The sequence below is a fragment of the Crinia signifera genome, chromosome 7 (assembly GCF_055691185.1).
Source record: "Crinia signifera chromosome 7, ASM5569118v1, whole genome shotgun sequence".
NCBI lineage: Eukaryota > Metazoa > Chordata > Amphibia > Anura > Myobatrachidae > Crinia > Crinia signifera.
The window spans coordinates 151396119-151416345 of NC_139223.1; the positions used below are offsets into that span (position 1 = coordinate 151396119).

A 20227-nucleotide genomic window follows, 5' to 3' on the forward strand; every position below is an offset into this window, starting at 1 on the left:
GAACCCTTTTGTGTGTATACATGTGTTTAGGACAGACTAGATGTGAATCTACTGATTCTGGTGTAATCTAAAGGCCCCCATACACTACCGAGAAATCGGCCCAAATCAGGTGCGTGTGAGGTCCCCTCTGGTCCGATGCGCGGTCCCGTGCGCATTAGAATTGAGTTGGAGGTCAGACCGGCATGCAGGTCCGACCTTCCTCACGTCGGCGGGGAACCGGGGTTGCATGCGATCCATCACATGTGGGAAGGCAGCTCACTAGGGATCAGTTGAGAGATTGCAGTGGTGTATGGCCAGCTTAAGAAGTATTTTTAAACGTTAAATAAATAATTAAAAGAATAACAGGCAGTATTTGTTTATGTGCAGGGCCGGCGCCACCACTAGGCAAATCTAGGCATTTGCCTAGGGCGCCGGCCACTGGAGGGCGGTATTTCGCCCCCCCCTTGCCGCCCGGGTACCTGTCCTGCGGCGTATATGTGCGTAAAAGCTGGCGGCGGTGGCAGCGGGGGGTCCCTGCAGTCAATAAGAAATAACAAGCGCTATCCGCCGGGCTATGCGGAAGCGCTTCTGTTTTGGAAACACTGGCCGCACGCTGATTGGCTGAGATTCAGCCAGTCAGCATGCGCCGTGCGGCCAGTGTTTCCAAAACAGAAGCGCTTCCGCATAGCCCGGCGGATAGCGCTCGTTATTTCTTATTGACTGCAAGGACCCCCCGCTGCCGCCAGATTTACAGCGCCGCAGGACAGGTACCCGGGCGGCAGACCGGGGCGCCCCCACCCCGACTTGCCTGGGGTGGTCTGGTGCCTTGCACCGGCCCTGTTTATATGCTGTAGAGATCGATTGATACAAACCCAAAAAAGTCATTTTATTGCTGATGGGATGTATTGTCTGTTCCTATGTACTGTAATTTATGATCTATATCTCATTCACACATTATAATTGTACTTAGAAGTAATGCCACCCAACTCTACTGTACAATTCGTGCATTAGCATATGAACGTAAGTAGCATGCCATAGTCATATGTTAAAATACATGTGCAAATGGGATGATGACATCCCTGACCACTGCATTCTGAACTACCTACCATCCTTTATGACTGTTTGCCAAGTATTCCATCCACAAATAACATTGTCCTTTGTTTTAGCTTTTATAATGATGCAACTTTTTGGACAGAAAAACAGCTTTTGGATTGGACTCCGAGGCTATCATTATGATATGTGGGAAAATGGCACTTCAGAAACATACAATAACTGGTCTATAATTCAATTTGCCCATGTAAGTAATACAATCTGTATATCTCATTGGGTTTATCGCCGTCATAAAATGTACAGTATATTACATTATATTACATATATTACATTCATGCTATCATGCATGTAATATGCTGTATGTGCTCAGGGCCGGTGCTGACCCGCTCCACCGGCGGGGGGGGGGGGGCGATGTGGCTGACCGGCCGCCGTGCTGCTCCGGGGGAGTTATGGTATGGGGAGTGCGATGGTACCGGCGCACTGCTTGGGGGGTGGGGGATCCGCGCTGTGCCCGCCGTGCTGCGCCGGGGGAGTTATGGGGAGTGCAATGGTGCCGGTGCCCCGCTCGGGGGGTGGGGGCGGGGGGTCCACGTTGTGCCCGCCGTGCTGCTTGGGGGAGGGGGGGTTTGCCACGCTGCTCACTCACCGAGATGCAACTTCCTTCCTCCGGCTCTCCTCTGCTGCTGCTGTAGCTTTCCTGCTGCTGCTGGCCTGCAGCTCACTACCGCCCTCCAGTGGCCGGCGCCCTGGGCAAATGCCTAAACCTGCCTAGTGGTGGCCTGTATGTGCTGGATCTATCACCTGTGTGCCTTGCAGTGCCCAGGAATCAGCATAAACCAGTGCATTTTTAAGCCCGACCCCCGGACTCCTATTGGCCGGTGATGGGCTTAACACTGTAATAGTTTATGCTGATTCCAGAGCAGCGCTGACGATCTCCAGGGATCAATCAAGATACCATGCATGTATAAATGTGCTCTGTGAACCCCCTGCACTCCTTTGTCAGCACTGCAGCCACCTCAATATCTAGGTATAAAGTTGATAGGATGAGGCCATATGGTCGTCAGAAACACAAGGTCGACAAAAGAAAGGTGAACAGTGTTTAACCCTTTTGAGTTCCAACATTTCTGTGGGAGATGTGCAAAATATCTGCTAAATATGTCAGAGTCCCTCACATTTGTTATATACATTTTTTTTTTAAATGCTGTGTAAAAAACGATTATATTTCCTATCTGAGGTAACCATTACATGTCATTATGGTGAAGAAAAATGTTTGCTTGTCAATTTTCACACCTATTTAGTCCAATGCACTTGGCATTCAAAGGGTGAAGCTTGATATGTTCCAGGGGTTGACCTGACAATGGTCGACACACAAGTGGTTGGCACATTTTTCAGGGGGGGGGGTTTCACATGTTTTACTAACATTTGCTTGAGTTACTATCCATGCAGACATCTATTGGAAGTAGTGTGGCGAGTAAAGAGAACCCACAAGGGTAGACGTTTGTACTGATGGTGGTCACATGACATAGAATATACAAGACATGGCCTAAAAAAAAACCATAAAATTTGTGTTGGTAATTTTCGTGATAGCCACTTGTGTTAATTATTGTAATGTCGACCTTTTCACCATGTCGGCATTTGCACCTGTCAACCTTTTATCTGTCTTCAATTTGGCTTAACCTACAATATGGCCACATTCGGGCAGAAAAACCATTGCTGATCTCTGCCTGTGTACCGCATCTATACAATCGCTGCCATCATCAGCACTCATTTGCACAAGCCTCATCCTTTGTACAAGAGACCAGTCTGACACCAGATCAGCCAGATTTATATATGCGCTCCTATTGAAATAGCCCAGAATTCTATCTCTATACACCTACAACACGATTATCCTGCATACAAACGTGGCGCCCCAATTGAAACCCATTTAACTGCAAGTGTAGATGAGGCTCAGCTAAATACAACTTTTAATAGCCTGCTGATATGCAGAGACGTGTATGTTTGCTTTGGATGCAGGTGCCGTGTAAAAGATGTGGCCACTTTGCGTGCAACTCCGAAAAAGACCCTTAGACTTAAGCAGCAGGAGAATGAGTATTTCTTACATTAATTTTGCTGACCCTGATACTGCTGCCGCAGGTTACTGCATGAGATGATTAATACCCCATTCACACTGCAAAGCAAATTACCGGGTCAAGCATGTATGACCCAGTAATTTAACACTAGTCATTTTCGAGTGTGAAAGGGTCAACCCGGGTCAACATGTACGGGTCTTTGACATGGGAATAAAGCAGGGTCAAAGACTCGGGAATGTCAACCCCAGGTTGACCCTTTCACACTAGAAAAGACAAATTATCGGGTAGAAATACTTGACCCGGTAAATTGCTTTGCAGTATGAATGGGGGGTCAGACTGGACCTGGCAAAATGACTTAGCATTCAAATGCTGGGTAAAAGATGGATTTTTTCAGTCTGAACGTGGTATAAATGTAAAAAACGACCCCTGCTATTTTGCAATATGTCAAATATAATGATACAGTATGTTCTGTTTTCTCTAGACTAATGTCAATGCATCAGATACAGATAAACACAATCAACTATGCCCTTTGATAGCCGCAGATCATGATATTCATCCCACTGGTATACGGTATCTTACAAACTGCACTGACGAAGGCTATGGATTCATCTGTGAGAAAGAACAAGGTGACACTTCATCTGTTACTTCTAAAAGTGGAACATCTTCTATTGTATATGCCCCACACAAGTATTCTGGTTTATCGGAAAGTGGGTGTGAACTGTATCCAGAATATGGATGTATCTTGTGTCGCAGATAGGGGTTAGATACACACTATGGGCCTAATGTAGAGGTGTACGATAAAGCAATTTTGGCTGTTCAACCCTTAAAATATGCTTATGACTCAAGCGCCGTCTTACAGACGCCCATTGCGGTCATCTAACATTCGCCACTTACAAAATAAACCAGTAAAACAGATTTTGATTGGTGAACCATTGAACATACTGTATGCGTAAGTCTGTGTTGTGTAAGTCTGTTGACTGCTGTCCTAAGACTAGGGCCACACATAGCGGCCAAGCTGGTCCTGTTCAGCGGGATCTGCTTGATGGTAAAGAGCCTGTTCAAAGGCTCCTATGTGGCCACCCGCACATACACGACGGGGCGCTGCTGCTGGGTCCTACCGCAGCATGCTGTATTTGGACAAGACGACGGGATGATCAAATTACATGGTGAACATTTACATTTCAATGCACAGCCACACTGTGTTCCCCAAATAGCATCCTGTGGCATCCTGCTCCGAGAACTGGGCGGGCAGCTGACGTTCGGAGACATCAGCCGCCGGCCCAGAAAGCCAGGTGCACGCCCAGGTGTGCATGGGTGCACCCAGTTACCTATTACCTCCTTAAAGTACCTGTGACTTTTATGAATAAATCCTGTGTGCGCTCTATCGCTACTTGTTTGCTACATGTGCGCAGTGCGGCTCTGGAGCATTTACAGCGGAAAATAATCACTCCACTGCGTGCAACATCCACATTACATACACCTCTGAATCAGGACTTATATTATATCTGCACTATGTATAGCAGGCAAAATACCAAATATTTTTAAAATAAGATAATGACATGCCACATTATTTTTTCTTTACATTTTTTTCCTTTTCATTTTAGACATTTCCACAAATGTTATTGATGTGTCTGAAATGTTCCCGGTAACAGACATGATGGAATATGGAGACAAAACCTACAGAATAATATCCGGTAATATGAGCTGGTATGATGCCTCCAGGAGATGTCAGGAATTCGGGGATAATTTGGTTAGCATTGGTGACCTTTATCACCATGGTTTTGTAACAATCATTGTCCACCGCATGGGTTATTCTCATTGGATCGGATACTACAGAGATAATGTAAGTATATATAATCGCTATACACAGTACTCACTGACATGTTTTTAAAGATCTCAGGTGGAAAACCTACACTGTTTGGGATCCTGAGGACACAGTTTGAGAACCTATGTTCTAAGGCAGGCATGTCCAAACTGTGGCCCTTCAGCTGTTGTGAAACGACACATCCCAGCATGCCTTGCCGTGGTTTTATCATTCCCTAATAGCAAAACTGTGGCAAGGCATGATGGGACTTGTAGTTTCACAACAGCTAGAGGACCATAGTTTGGACATGCCTGTTCTAGGGGGTAGATTTACCAAGGAAAGGGTTTTCAAAGCCAACACTTATTGGGGGCTTTGACTGATAGTTTTACCCTGCAAAGGATGCTTTCACTTTCTGTTATGACATCTTCTAGCACAAAAAGGAGTGATTTGGCCTCTAGTGGTCAGTGGCAGTACTTCACCTCCTAGAGGTGAGGAGTAGTTAGCCATTTATATATGTGTATATATATATATATATATATATATATATATATATATATATATATATATATATATATATATACACTGAATATAGAAAATCGCATGGACATACTGAAATACAGTATGAAGGCATATCATGAAACAAATGCTTTTAGGTTTATTTACTAATGATCAAGTTTCATCTATTTCAAATCAATAAAATTCAATCTTTTATACTTAAATATGAATTTTGATACCAATTTTAAAATGTTAATAAACAGATACTTTAGCTATAGCTATTGTGTTTAATGAAATTATCCAAAAAAAACGTTTTCCAGGAATGGGTGGTTAAAGGCCTGAGGGTTCAATTTACTCAGGCTGCAGTTGCAGTGGGACACCACAATAACCTATGATCCTATTACAGTTCTATACGATTGCAAATGCAGGCAGGAGGTGCAGATTCAAACTTCTTTTAGGCCTATAACTCATAAGTAGAATTCAATGAGGGCTGCTCCCACCCTATGGAATACCCTTCCATGCACAATACTCTCCACTAGCCTCCAAACTTTCAAGCGTTCCCTGAAAACTCACTTCTTCAGGCAAGCCTATCATATTTAAGTACCACACACATAACCCTCTGAGGCACTTATATATTATTTAGCTTCCCTTCTCGACCTGCAACTTGGTGGGACTGCTATGCTATTACTGGTGCCTGTCCTTGTGTTTCCCTCCTATGTCCCTATAGATTGTAAGCTTGCAGCAGGGCCCTCCTACCTCCAAGTCTGTCTGTTGTTATCCAGTTTGTTTTATCACTGTCTACTATTATAAAGTGCTACGGAATCTGCTGCACTATATAAGAAACTGTAACGGAATCTGCAGCGCTATATAAGACACTGTAACGGAATCTGCTGCACTATATAAGAAACTGTAACGGAATCTGCTGCGCTATATAAGAGACTGCAATGGAATCTGCTGCGCTATATAAGAAAATGTAAATAAATAATAATAAATAAATGAAGGTGTGTCAGCGCAGCTCTGGGCTATGCAGAGTTGGAAATAAGTGAAAACGTGGAAGCGTATATTTAGCACCTAGTATAGGGTATGAGTATAACAATAGTGATTACTACTAGTACTAGTACTACTTACTACTAGTAACAGGCGCACATGTAAAGCAGGTTGCATATCCAGATGTGTACACTTATGCACAGATTTGAATATATGTTTCTTTTGAGCTTTATAGCTGAGAACCAGTAGGTTCTCAGCTATAAAATGTATTGTTACTCCTTTAATTCAGTGTTTTACAGTTGTATTATTCATGCAGTTTTTACAAACGTATATTCAGTTTCCATTGTTTGCGGTTCTTTCATATTCCGAAACCCGTTTAATGAATATAAACAGCGTGGATCTGAGTTCAAGTGGGAAGATGGCTCCAGATCTCGGTTTGTAGCGTGGCAAGACGTGGATGTGCCACAGTCAGATGGGAACTGTGTGTACACTGACACAAATGGCTATTGGAGAACGGAAGACTGTGATACAGAACTGCAGGGCGCACTCTGCCTTACATCAGCTGGTATGTAAATAGTCATGCAGTCCACAAACACATTCAATTACTTGCAGAATGGGCCCCATTCGGACAGCTGTGAATTCGCAGCCTGTCCGATAATCGAAAGCTATGCTGCGTGACAACGGTATCCGGATGATGGATCAACAGTGTCCAGATAGACAAAAGGTCGACACGTAAAAGGTCAAGATTGACAAGAGTTTGGCACAGGCAAAAGGTCGACATGACAATGGTCGACACATGAAAAGGCCCGAATCATGTGTATACCATTTCCATGTTGACATTTTGCATTTGGCGACCTTTTGGCAATGCCGACCTTGTGTATGTTGACCAGCGGCGTAACTATAGCACCGCAGCCCCCGCCACCGCGGGGGGGCGCTGTGCATGTGGGGGCGCCGGGGGCTGCGGTGCTATAGTTACACCCCCCCCCCCAATCCCCCGCAGACTTACCTATCTCGCTGGTCCCAGCGGCTCCGTTCTTCTGCTGAGGACCACCACAAAATGGCCGCCCCCATATAGCACACAGTTCTCTGAAACTGTCTGCTGTATGGGCGCGGCCATTTTGTGGCGGTCCTTAGCAGAAGAAGAACGGAGCCGCCGGGACCAGCGTGATAGGTAAGGCTGCAGGGGATTGGGGGGGGGAGGTTTGCATGGGCGGCGGGGGATTGGGGTCAGAGTCAATCCCCCGAGGCTCAGCCGTCTGCAGGACGCAGACTCATCATTAACTGGTGGAACCCATCTCTCAGTCCAGCAGCGGCGGCAGGTGTACTGTTACCTGCTGCAGGGCATGCTGAGCGGTACCGGCTGGGAACCATCCTGTCCCTACTGGAGGTGCTAGCCAGGCTTCTGGGATAGAGCCAATTAACTATGCAGCAGCAGGGAGTGCACCCCACAGCTCCGCTGGAAGAGCAGCGGTTCCACTTGAATCCACTGAGGTGCTGCTGTACATGCAGGTGCCCCTTCAGGGCTTGGAGCCCAGAAGCAGGTGTTTCCACTGCCTCTAAGAGTTATGCCCCTGTCTAAGGGGGTAATTCAGTACCGCTTGCTAAGCAGCGGTCATCCTGCTGCCACCCAGACGAATTTCGATCTCTATGTGCGATCCTGAATCAGCCCGTATATTTCAGGCTTCAGTTAGGATTTACTGAGGAGCGTGATATTAGGCTGCTCTGTAATGCTATAAATGTTTCAATAATAAATATATGTACGCCCGCCATGGCTGAATAAATGTTAAACAGCGCCGTATGTTTCCAATGCCGCACGCTGATGTGAGGGAGAGTAAAATCAGCGTGTCCCGGATGCACGAGGCAGCGCACAGATGCCGGCATTAGCAGAAATTTATTTAATTCTGAAGTGAATGTGGAAGCAATAATTGACCCCCAACAAATTGAATTGTTGAATTAACTGAAGTAGAATCCACTGGTCCCCAATTAATTCAGTATAGAGGTATAAAAACAGAAGCATAATTAAATGCTATATGAGGCGCAACATAGACACTGACATCAGTGTGATACAGCATGCACCAAAGTAGAACACTACAGGACACACAGTACTCCCATGAATATAATAAAAGAGATTGATAAACACAAATACAACATCTAAATGCGATACATGTTGTAAGCTGGGTGTAAGTGGTATTAGCACTGAAGCTTAATAAATAATATAATTCATTAAGCAAATTAAAATCTAACTACCCTACGATGCTGGTACACAAGGTAAATAAATACAAGATCAATTCATTGTTACACTAAAAGTCATTGAAAAAGCATGCAACCTGGGTAAATAACAGTTTAAATCCGAGAATACTTAAACTAGTTTTTAGCAATTGGAGAATAATAAAGAACATCCAATTTCCTAAATTAAGAACATTTAAACAATTAAAAATTCAAATAATATCAAAAGCACAAATATCACAACATAGTAGAAATTAAACCAGAAAAAAAATATTAACTGTTACATATAAGGATTGGCACACAGCCCAAGTGAAAGGAAAGGAAACAGTATCTAAATAATATTGCTCTAATAACAAGAGCAACTGTAACAAATGAGTAGTTACACAACCTAACCAGCAAGTGGATTAAAAAGAAATACAGTACCACACAGAGTACAAATATAGATACATCTATCACCAGCAAAATATCAATTATGCCCCTTTCAGACCGCACTTATTAACCGTTATATTTCCGTTTTTTTACCGTTTCAAAACGGTAATGTGTGCGGTCTGAAAGGTGCAGAGTGATTTTACCGTTTCCAAAAAAAACGTTTTTTGGAAACGGTAAATATGGAGGGTCCTACCCGTTTCAGACCCGTTTATTTGGTGTCTAGAACGGGTCTGAAACGGTATTTCCCCCCCCCCCCCAGGGAAGGGAATGGTCGTGCTGGGGGCAGGGGGTCCCTGCAAGTGTCCGGGCAGTGATCTGCCCTGCCCGGGGTGAGAGTGGGGGCTGGTGCTACTGCTGGCGCAGAGGAGGTGAGCGGGGACGGGCGGCTGTCTGCCCTGACTCACCGTCAGCCTGTAGGGTCCGGAGCGGAGCAGCAGCGGAGTGCGGGCATCGGAGAGACACATGCAGCAGCAGCTGCTGATGCAGAGTGGGCAGGGGGGCGCATGGTGAGGTGATGCCCCCCCCTGCCCGCTCTCCATCAGCAGTGGTTCTGGGGGGGGACGGGACACCTGTATACTGGTCCCAGCGCTGCCGGCCACTGCACAGCGGGTCTCCCCAAATGGGAGCAGGGGAACAGAAGTGGGGGGAGGGGGGCTGCCTGCACTGGCTTTGACCCTGTATTTGAAAGCTTTTCCAAAAACGGGTCTGCCAGGTAAAAAAAACGGCACTTAAACGGTAATATACCATTTAAGAGATGCAATGTGAAAGGGGTTAAACCTGGCAGACCCGTTTTTGGAAATGTTTTCAAATACAGGGTCAAAGCCAGTTATGCGGTCTGAAAGCAGCATAAATGTAACATTTTTAAATGTAGTTTCAATCAGTTGCATAATTGCAAAGGAGACACTAGAGTGCACCCCTATGTCTCTACTATCCCTCCTTTTTGTTCTCTACAGGATTTATTGAGGGTATCGCAGATAGAGCTTAAAAGATGGTGGTAGTTCAAATAGTACATGAATTGATGGCCCCCAGTTCCAACATTATATCAACAGCCATAATGCATCACTCATCCTACTCTTCGGTTCCTCCTTTACCATATACCCTGCCTTTAGTTGCATTGTCCTGTTTATTGTTCATAATAATAGTAATAAAAATAATAAAACATTTCTGTAACTGAATAAGGTGAAAAAACACATGAAATAAAGTTTAATCTAACGTTTTAACTAGTAGCGGTTTCCACCACTGCAATGTTTACACCAATGGACATTTGTCACACTTTTTACCAACATTTAATCATGACATGACCCTAATCACTGGTGTGCAAAAATAGCATTGATAACCTTTATGTAGTCTGTATGTATTACATATAAAATTATGTATTTACAGGTAAGAAACCAGAAGATTATGGCGGTCAGTGCCCAGAAGAGTGGACACCATTCCAGAATGATTGCTACAGCTTTTCATCAGTTCTAAACACCACTAATTTCCACGCTGCCGAAGCAATTTGTAAACAACAAGGTGATTCATCACTTGTTTATTGCATGGATGGGTGTTAAACTGGCTACATATGCTACAATTGCATTCTTCTATGTAATCATTTTATTGAATTAGTACGAATAGATTTCTGTGTGGATAACAATAGATCCAATTTTAGCATTTGTCAACGCTCAAACAGTCCAAACTGATCAATGATCTAATTGTATTGGTGGGAAAATTCTGTTTAGAAGTACAAGTGATTGAAAAGTGTACGGTTCATTGTACTTGTGAGATTGAAGTTGAATGATCCTACAACTTTCCTATAGTATTTTATGCATTGCATTACCAAAAGCCTTTCATATAGAATTGTTTCAATTATTTTCAATTGAATTAAATATCCTTGGATTATAAATGATCAGTTTGGAATGTGTGTGCTGATGAGACTGTACACTATTGGGAAAGCAATATATTGACCCTCGTGTGGCTATCTTTGGGCAAAACTGAGCACACACTATACAATGTATAGTCCAAGTTATAATTCTGATGTGGAATGGAACAATATGTTGTACACAATGAAAGCTGTGTGTACCTAATCCTTCATTCCTTGCTGTCGCTCATTGAATCGCCCCATTGGATGTGCTGCATGTCCAAAAGGAAAATTATTCCATGGCCAGTATGATGTAATGTAGTTTCATGCAGCATGTAATGATAAGTTGTGCCGTCATGCCGCAGATCATTTAGTGTGTATGGCAGATGTGATCACCATGTCATCTTATTGCTCCATGGAAACGTGTGTTATACCCCGTTCTCACTGCCGCAAAAACCCGGGTATTTGCCAGGTCAAGCGGTAATTTCCCGTTTCCTGTCTCAGTGTGAAAAGGTCTTTGTGAAATTCCCGGGTGTTATGCCCTGGGAATTAGACACAGGTTTTTTGCAGGGTTTTTCCTGGGTAATACACGGGTGTATGGCAGTGTGAACAGCACAGACCCGGGTTTTTCTCACAAAATGCAAAAAAGCAAGTTCATTGGGGGATGTAATCATGTAATATGTGACAGCCAGACAATAAAAGCTGTTTTTTAAACAGCCAATCACAGCAATTTGTACAAATTTCCCAACACCCAATCAAATTCAACACACTTGTTGGAAGGCAGCCCATGGAAAGCAGTGTGAAAGGGGCAGACACGGGAAATTCCCGGGTCTGATGTGCAGTATGAAGGGGGTCTGTTGAGCTAAGAAGCTCTGTGCCCCGCCAAAAATCCGGCAAGAAAAACCCGGGATTTTGCAGGGGCGGCAATGAGAACGCAGCATAAATTACAAATATTAGATATATTAAAGTTTTATCTTTTTTTTTTTTTTACTGTGGGTTTTTTTTTTTTTTTGTACAACTACAGTCAATATTTGTATCCTTGGGCTTCATGTGCAAAGTAACAAATTATTGCATGTACGCAGAGAAATGTTCCTTTTTGTTGGATAATAAATGATATTATACCCAATATGTGGCCAACTTATTTGCAGGCCTTATATGTGTAAGCATGTATTTGATATGGGTACATGTCTTAAAAATAACATTGGCCCTTATTTTGATCTGAGCGGTACGGACCGCGTGCGGCCGTACCGCCGATGTTTACACTCTGCACATGCGCAGAGGTCACTCTGCGCATGTGCAGGGGAATTCGCCGAGTAAAAAATTTAGACGCCGCAAAGGGGGCGTATAGGGGTGTGAGGGGCTTAATAGCCTCATTACCCTATGTATACGCCCAGCGTTTCATGGGCGTTCCCATGCAAACGCGGGGCGTATGCATGGTAATGAGGCTATGACGCCAGTGATGGGGGCGGAAAGCTGACATCGCCGGATGTCAGCTGCCCGCCCCAATACAAGCTTTCACACGGACGATTGTCCGTGTGCTCTAAGCTTGCGTGAGCGGGGGGAGCGTGCGGCCCTGCCTTCGATGGTCATCGACCATCGAATGCAGGGGGCAGCTCCCAACATGGTGGAGGCGTACGCCCCGCCATTTTCATGCGGATCGGCAGCCGTCCGTGTACGGACGGCCGTGCCGATCCGTCTTGTAGGCGGGGATTCGTCTGGTGCGGTCGGAGCCGCATATGCGGCTCGACCGCACCAACCAGAATAAGGGCCATTATGTTAAAAGAAAATATATATTTTGTATTTTTATTTAATTTTTTTTTTTTATTAATTTATAATGGGATCCTTTATTTTTAGATGAACATATTATAACGTGGTAAAATTGGTTCTACATTTCTACATTGGTTCTACATTTCTATATGATTAGAAATGTACCCATCACTAGTTTACCATTTTAAGCTATGACAATATATAGCCGTTCAATTTGACCAATACTTTTTACTTCTTCCCATAATAACAAGCTGTTGTCAGTGTTTTACGCTAATCTTTTGAAAGAACCTTTACACCCCTTTCAGACATAAGCTTAAGACCAGGATTGATACGTGTGAATGCACATCAACCTGGATCCGGCTTATGTCTGAAACGGTGTCCCTGGGTTGAGAGTCCCAGGTCTGCTTGCTAGCAGGGTTTTTCCCTTAGTGTGCAATCCATGTAGACAACCTGGCTTAGGTCTGAACGCCTAAATAAGGTAATGCCTAAAACAAACTGGGGAAAGCAGTGCTTTGAGATAAAATCATCTTCAAGTTCTCACTGAATGCCAGAAGACATGGATTACTGGAAGACCTGGGTCCAGTGTGAAGGGTGATGACGCTGGAATAACCTGGGTAGTCACATATGTGTGAAAGGTGCAACCACGGCTTCCACCAGTGATCTGTATCCGGGGTCTGAGCCGGTTTGAAGCCAGGTGATTACAGTATATCTGAATAGCTTTTTATTAAATATAAATTATACATCCCCTCCGCACCTCCTACACGCCCCCCCCCCCCCCCCTTTGCGAGCACCTCAGAGACTTGCATAGTCGTCATAGAAGCCATGCACATAAGTAAATATGCGCAGGAGCAGAGCTTCACCATCGAACTCCCCCTGCGAATGCATGGGTGAGTTCGCTAATCAGAATCACCCCCAATGCCCGTATATTGAGTGTTAAACTCATTATTTATTCCCATGTTTAGAAAATGCTTGTTGGTTATTTCAGAAAAATAATATCTAAAATTTTATTACAAACTACATTTGCAGTTTTATATTTTAATATATAATTGGTTTATGTAGAGCACCACAAAATGTAAATCTTTGTATCGCCTTGATTCTTGATGATGTCTGGCCTATTCTGTTGATTGTCTTCAATTTGAATTACATGTATGATCAGCCAATTCTCAAAATGTTTCTATGTAGGGGCAGCTTTGACTCACGGTCTCATCACTCTGGGGACACTAAACATTTGTGTTATGACTTTCTTACGTAGGTTCCACAATCCTTACAGTTATACATGAAGAGGAAGAACTGTTTATTCAGGATGAGCTGCGGGCTTTCACCTCTGTGCAGACAATCTGGTTAAACAGAATCATTTCCCTTAGTAGTAAGTGAAGCCTAATTTTACATTTCATTGATAGCATATATTATGATAGAGATAGACACTTGTACCAATTGATAAAATAACAATTATGTATGATAACAACACATACACTACACCCTTTTGTACGGAAACTGTGCAAGTTTATTACAGTGACCTAAATGTGTATAGTTACCTTGAGACTCATGGCAGATATCCCAATAGTAGTCCCGTTCTTGCCAACCACTCATTAACATCTGCATCTACTCCAGCAATGGGTGCTGTTATTTGTTGTTTCAGACAGTGGCGGCTCCTGTCTTTAGATTTAAGGGGGGCTGCAATTGCCTGGGTACTGCTAGTTGCATGTGGAACACAACATACAGATCTACTTTAAATCACATTAAACTATGGAATAAAGTAACCTTGATTGTGATTGCTCTGTACCAGTTTTTTTGTGCATATACTGTAAACAAATGCTGTACCCATATGCACACAAACACAGGTACAGAGCAAAATACACACTTTAATTAATATTAAAGGCCCTTATTCTGGTTGGTGCGGTAATATCCGCGTGCGTTCGTGCCGCCGATGTTTTGTGTCTGCGCATGTGCAGAGGCGTCTCTGCGCATGTGCGAGCGGGGCGTACGGCCAAATCCCGCATGAAATGTGAACACTCCGAACAGGGGGTGGAGAGGGGCGTGAAGGGCTATTTGGGCTCATTACCATATGCGTACGTGGGCGTACGTATGGTAATGCGGCCGTGACGCACGTGTAGGGGGCGGACATATGACATCGCCGGATGTCAGCTGCCCGCCCAGATCCCTGCTTTTGCACGGAAAAATGTCCGTGTGGTCTGAGGTTGCGGGAGCTGGTGGACCACTTGGTCCTGCATTCGATGGTCTGCGACCATCGAATGATGGGGGAGGTTCCCTGAGATGGAGGAGGCGTATTCCATGAAAAATACACGTGCGGTCCGTTCGGACAGCTTCTTACCGCGTACGGACGGAGTTGGCGATCCGTATGGAAGGCGGGGTTTCACACGCACGGCCCTGCCCGCATATTCGGATCCGGCCGCACCGATCAGAATAAGGGCCAAAGTTATTCAAATTACAGAAAATATACTCCTATCTACACACAAATAATAGTTTAAATAAATATTATTCACAGAGGCTCAAATATTATAAAAATAAAAAAAACTTCCATGCACCTCTCTGGTGCAATGCATACCTTCCTTCAGCTGCATCACACTGAGTGACTCACTGAAGTCTGGGCATGCTCACTGCAGAGGAATTGCTTCTGCTGGGCTGCACAGACAGCAGCCCATGGAAGCACTGTAGCTCTGATGATGTGAACAGCATGGCTTACTGATAGAAAGCTATTGCTGTCATCGCTCACTGTACAGGCAGCCCACGTGGCGGAGGAGTTTTCAGTCCTCTGTATGATGTGCAGTAGCAGCTTCCAATAGGAAGCTACTACATGCTGAACTCCTCCCCACAGGAGAGGAGGTCACACATGGAGCGTGGTGTTGTGACTCCTGACAGGAAAGACGTGATCATGTGACACATGAGGACTGGGAGAGACACAGACAGCCAGCAGAGAGCTCCATAGGTAGATTGTGCACCCCCCACTCCCCCCACCCCCACCCTCCTTGGGTAGAATGTGCACCCCCCTCTTGCGCACTCACCGGAGCTCTGATGCTGGCTGTCTGTTTTACACTGGAAACCTCCTGGTTTTCACGGGAGGGGCTGCAGTCCTGCAGGAGCCGCCACTGGTTTCAGATCATCGAAATTAACAGGAAGGATAGGGACAAAGACTTTGTCCTTGGCATATCGTCATAGCGCTATGGAAGTATTCCAAAGTTCTTTGTAGGTGAGTTGTCTAGTCAGGGGTGATTTCCTGAATCCTGTCTTTGCATATCTATAACGGAACCCTCTGTTCTTAATTCAAGCCCAAAAAATTCCATCTCAAAGCATTTGCGGGCATCTTCCCTGACTTAATGCACTTCTTGTTGCTTACTGTAATAAAAAGTTAAAATGATCAGTTTTCCTATGAAACTAGGAATGGTGCAGTTTGCTATCTTAAACAGTTGTTACCTTTTAAATTGTAAAATCTTTGGAAATAACCCAGGATAAGTAGTTATCTATGCTGATCCAGGAACAGTGCTTACTTGAGAACGAGTCACGTGGTCTAAAGTGCACCTTTTGGTCACTAATAAAAGTGTGATTAAGCTGTGAGGATATACAGTAGGAGCAAGTTTCATCTTTGCTCCTTTGTTCATGGCTAGCCATGGCTATTCTATTGTTCTCAGCTGCAATACAATACGTATTGCAGCTGAGAACAATAGAATAGCCATGGCTAGCCATGTCTAGCCATGGCCAAAGGAGCAAAGATGAAACTTGCTCCTACTATAGTTCCTAATATACAGTGTTCAAAGGTCTTTAATGTACTGTGTATAAGGTATGTTCTAATTTACGGTAGGGTAGATTATAGAAGCAAGATATTGATTATACACAGTATTCCACAGTCATGTCAGCCCCCTAAAAGGTATATCAGATACTAAAGTTATTTGTCACTTACTGTACATAGGGACATTTACCTAACTGTTGGAGCCCCCAGGGACTAGACAAAGGCCAACTACTTGCAAATGCACTTTGCCATTCTGACCCCACCCTAGGGAGACATGTCCCTTCCACCCAAGTGTTGCGCCCTCCCTCCCACAGAGACAGAACCCCCAGCTGCTTCATATTTGTCATATGGGTAAGGAAGGGGGCAACATCACCCTTCATTCTAGAAATGCCAATCACTAAAGAGTAACAGCCAACAACTTCATAGTTAAGAAACTGCCACCTTCATCTCCTTCATGTCAGTGGCTGGAGTACAGTATGAGTAACCAAAGATATCAACCACATACAATGAGCAAACGTTTGTCAAGTCACTGGCAATGTGTATCCCGGAAACCTTTCCAAAGCTGCTAACAAAAGGGAGGGGAGGGTGTCAATGTAACTCTCCCATGTTTTAAAGAATCGGTCGGTATACTGCTCTTTTTTGCAGTGAAGCCTCCATCCAATCCTTTTGGAAGACATGAAATAGCTTTTCTTAAAAAAGCAAGAATGGTGGGGGGTGAGCTGTATCTACATCTGTAGAATACACTTTTTGGCTACAGCGGATAAAGCTAATAACAGTGACAGGGCAGTTGCAGGCACCTCGCTATTATGCAGATGGAGGATAAGTCTTTCTAGGAAGGCAGTGTCTAGTGATGTTTGTGCACATATTGAAGGTGAGTGGCATGATTGTCAAGTAATAATAGTAGATACGTTGATTCCACCACTTCCCAATGAAGGTGCTAATTTACTTATCAATCTCTGTTGTCACCCTGAAACAACAGAATGGGAATAGATTGAAAGGGTACAGTAAGTATTCCTAGAAATAGACTCAATGGTGCAGATATATTAAGCCTTATCAAGAGATAAATGCAAGGGTGATAAAGAGAGATAAATGTCCAGCCAATCAGCTCCTTACTTCCTTTTTTCAAACACAGCCGGTAACATGGCAGTTAGCAGGTGATTGGCTGGATGTTTATCTCTCTTTATCACCCTTGCATTTATCTCTTGTTAAGGCTTAATACATCTGCCCCATTATCAGCAGGTTGGCTGGTCATAAATAGAAAAGGATACCTGTAATATGTGTGTGCAGAATCAGTACAAAGTACAAGTGTAATAACCTACTAGACAATGTATTGTGTGCCATGATGAAGCACACTAGGGTAAATTTGATTACAGTGGGGAATAATTCCCAGCAGCCTCGGCAGCTGCACAGAAAGTCTGTAGCATGTCACATGACCTATGTCAGAAGGAGGTTGAGCAGTTGGACAGGGCAGTTGGTGTGGAGAGGTCCTGGCAGAAAGAGTGTAGCAGACAGAGGGAGCATGGAGGATGCTTATACTTACTGGGGGTATGCGGAGATGGCTCATCAGTTTCTGGGATTCCCTCTCAATTTATTGCTGTCACCTGTTGCTGGTATTCCCTCTCAAGTTATTGCTGTCACCTGTTGGACTGTAAATAATAAAAGGAGAGTCCAGCCAAAAATACATACATACATACCTGTACCTGCCCAGGAAAGTGGTGTTCTTATAATTACCTACACAGCTGTATACATTTTAAAGACATTTTACCTCATAGAACTAAAAGTAAGCTATATTTATGCACAGCCACAGACAGAAAAGAGACATTTACCTCAGAAAGGCTGTAATACGCTCTTCTCTCACCCAAATGTATATATTGAAAGATGTACTATCCCAGGAAGGTTAAAAGACGCTAACACCCTAATGCAGGGTTAACACAGAGACTGCGTTTACCTCAGATGATAACTGTACGACAGGCAGACATATATGTGGTTCCTCATCAGAAGGGGAGAAGATGTCATTTTCCCTGACTAATATTATTTGATGAGAAATAGTGACTGTAATAAGCAATAAGGGGTAAAGACTTTATACAGCTGGCTTCATGTTACAGTGACTTACACACTTAGGCAAAGGATATGAAGAAAAGTGGAGAGAGGATATATACAGTGTTGTTACGATGTTGTAACATTGGGGGTTATTCTAGTTCACTCTTTCTGACAAAATCCTTCTTAGATGGACAAAACCATGTGCACTGCAGGTGGGGCAGATGTAACTTGTGCAGAGAGAATTAGATTTGGGTGGGGTTTTACTTCAAAGTGAGATCTATATTGCAGTGTAAAATTAAAGCAGCCAGTATTTACCCTGCACAGAAACAAAATAACTCCCCACCCAAATCTAATTCTCTCTGCACATTTTACATCTGCCCCCTGCAGTGCACATGGTTTTGTCCATCTAAAAAGGATTTTGTCAGAAAGAGTGAACTAGAATAACGCCCATTGTGATTAAGCCAGCAATTATTTCCTGATTCACTTTCACTTGTGGATTACAAATAAGCCCACTGTCAGGAAACTCAGTGCGGGACTCCAATCTACAAAAACAAAAATAGCTGCTTTGGTTATAGTGACTACCTGATAAATAGAGAGACTAAGGGGGGTATTCAATGTCAGGGGTACGGCTGTCGAGCAAGCTCGACAGCCGTGCCCCTGTCCCGTTCTCGCTTTGCTCGACTTGAGCTTGGCGGTCGGGCTTCAATGTCCCGGCCGCCGAGCGGCGAGAAAGGGTCGTGGCCGGGAGCTGAGGACGGAAATAGATGAGCTCCGGCTTTTCTCTGCAGAACGAACCCGACAGCTTGTGATGTCGGGCTCGTTCTGCCGAGAACCCCTGTTCAATGCTGTCGGGGAAGACAGCATTGAATAGGGCCCACGCAGCCATCTCCCCTGTCGGAAGATGGCTGCGGGAGCACGACTAACATTGAATACCCCCCCCTAAGTAACAGTTTACAGCTGCAGCAGGTATATTATTGTGCAATAATAAAGTAGTATTTTAGCATATAATAGTGATAATATTGTCATTTTGATGTCATGTGAAAATGGTAACAGTATATCTATGTTGAATATGTATATATAAATTGTCTTATAGTTCTGTGTTTTGTGTCCGTCGTAATCATAACTATCTTTGTTACTGTATTAATGCAAGGTTTATTGCATATACCTTTTTATGTTTTAATTTGTAAAATACCTGATATATAAAAGAAAGAAACATTGCCATGGACATTCCTACAGTTAATACACTTACCTGCTAGATGAAAGGAAAAGGGAATTAATATACTTTCCGGTTCATTACATACATTTTCACCGTCTCTCTGCGTCTCCTCTAATTCTACTCAAAATTACGGTTAAATTATATGTATATATATATGTGTGTTTTTTTTGGTATTTGCACACCAGACTATTTACAGGCATAGTAAAATAAACTCAACTCAAATTTTAAAAGTGAAAACCTGTGCAGACTCATCTTTATTTATTCGTAATTAGGAAGTGTGGGGAGTGCGGACCGCACCCGGGTGTCTCCCTTTCAAGGGGTGCCACCAAAATGCCGGCTCCTCCTCAGTGAAGGAAGCTGGGCGCTGCATTGTTATAGGATAAAGCAGCACTTTGTGCTTGTCACTGAGAAAGAGCCAGCAATGCAGGTAGGGTCCCTGGGGCATCCCAGCATCTCTGGGAATGCTGGGTGTAACCCTGGAGTGATGAAAACAGAGGTGTTCCATGAGGCCGCATTCAGCCAATGCCATGCCCCTTTATTGGAGCATGTGTCTTTGGCTGACACAGGGGGTTTATATGGT

General features: G+C 44.0%; 1 protein-coding gene across 3 annotated transcripts in view; it reads left to right on the forward strand.

Moving 5' to 3' along the window:
* Nucleotides 1–20227, forward strand: part of PLA2R1 (phospholipase A2 receptor 1) — a 139485-nt gene that overhangs the window by 81379 nt on the left and 37879 nt on the right. For all 3 annotated transcript variants that reach the window (XM_083153968.1, XM_083153967.1, XM_083153969.1), the window contains exons 22-27: nt 1146–1276; nt 3580–3724; nt 4703–4941; nt 6778–6949; nt 10423–10554; nt 13899–14012. In XM_083153968.1, the coding sequence (XP_083010094.1) occupies nt 1146–1276; nt 3580–3724; nt 4703–4941; nt 6778–6949; nt 10423–10554; nt 13899–14012 (933 nt within the window). The remainder of the gene's footprint in view (nt 1–1145; nt 1277–3579; nt 3725–4702; nt 4942–6777; nt 6950–10422; nt 10555–13898; nt 14013–20227) is intronic.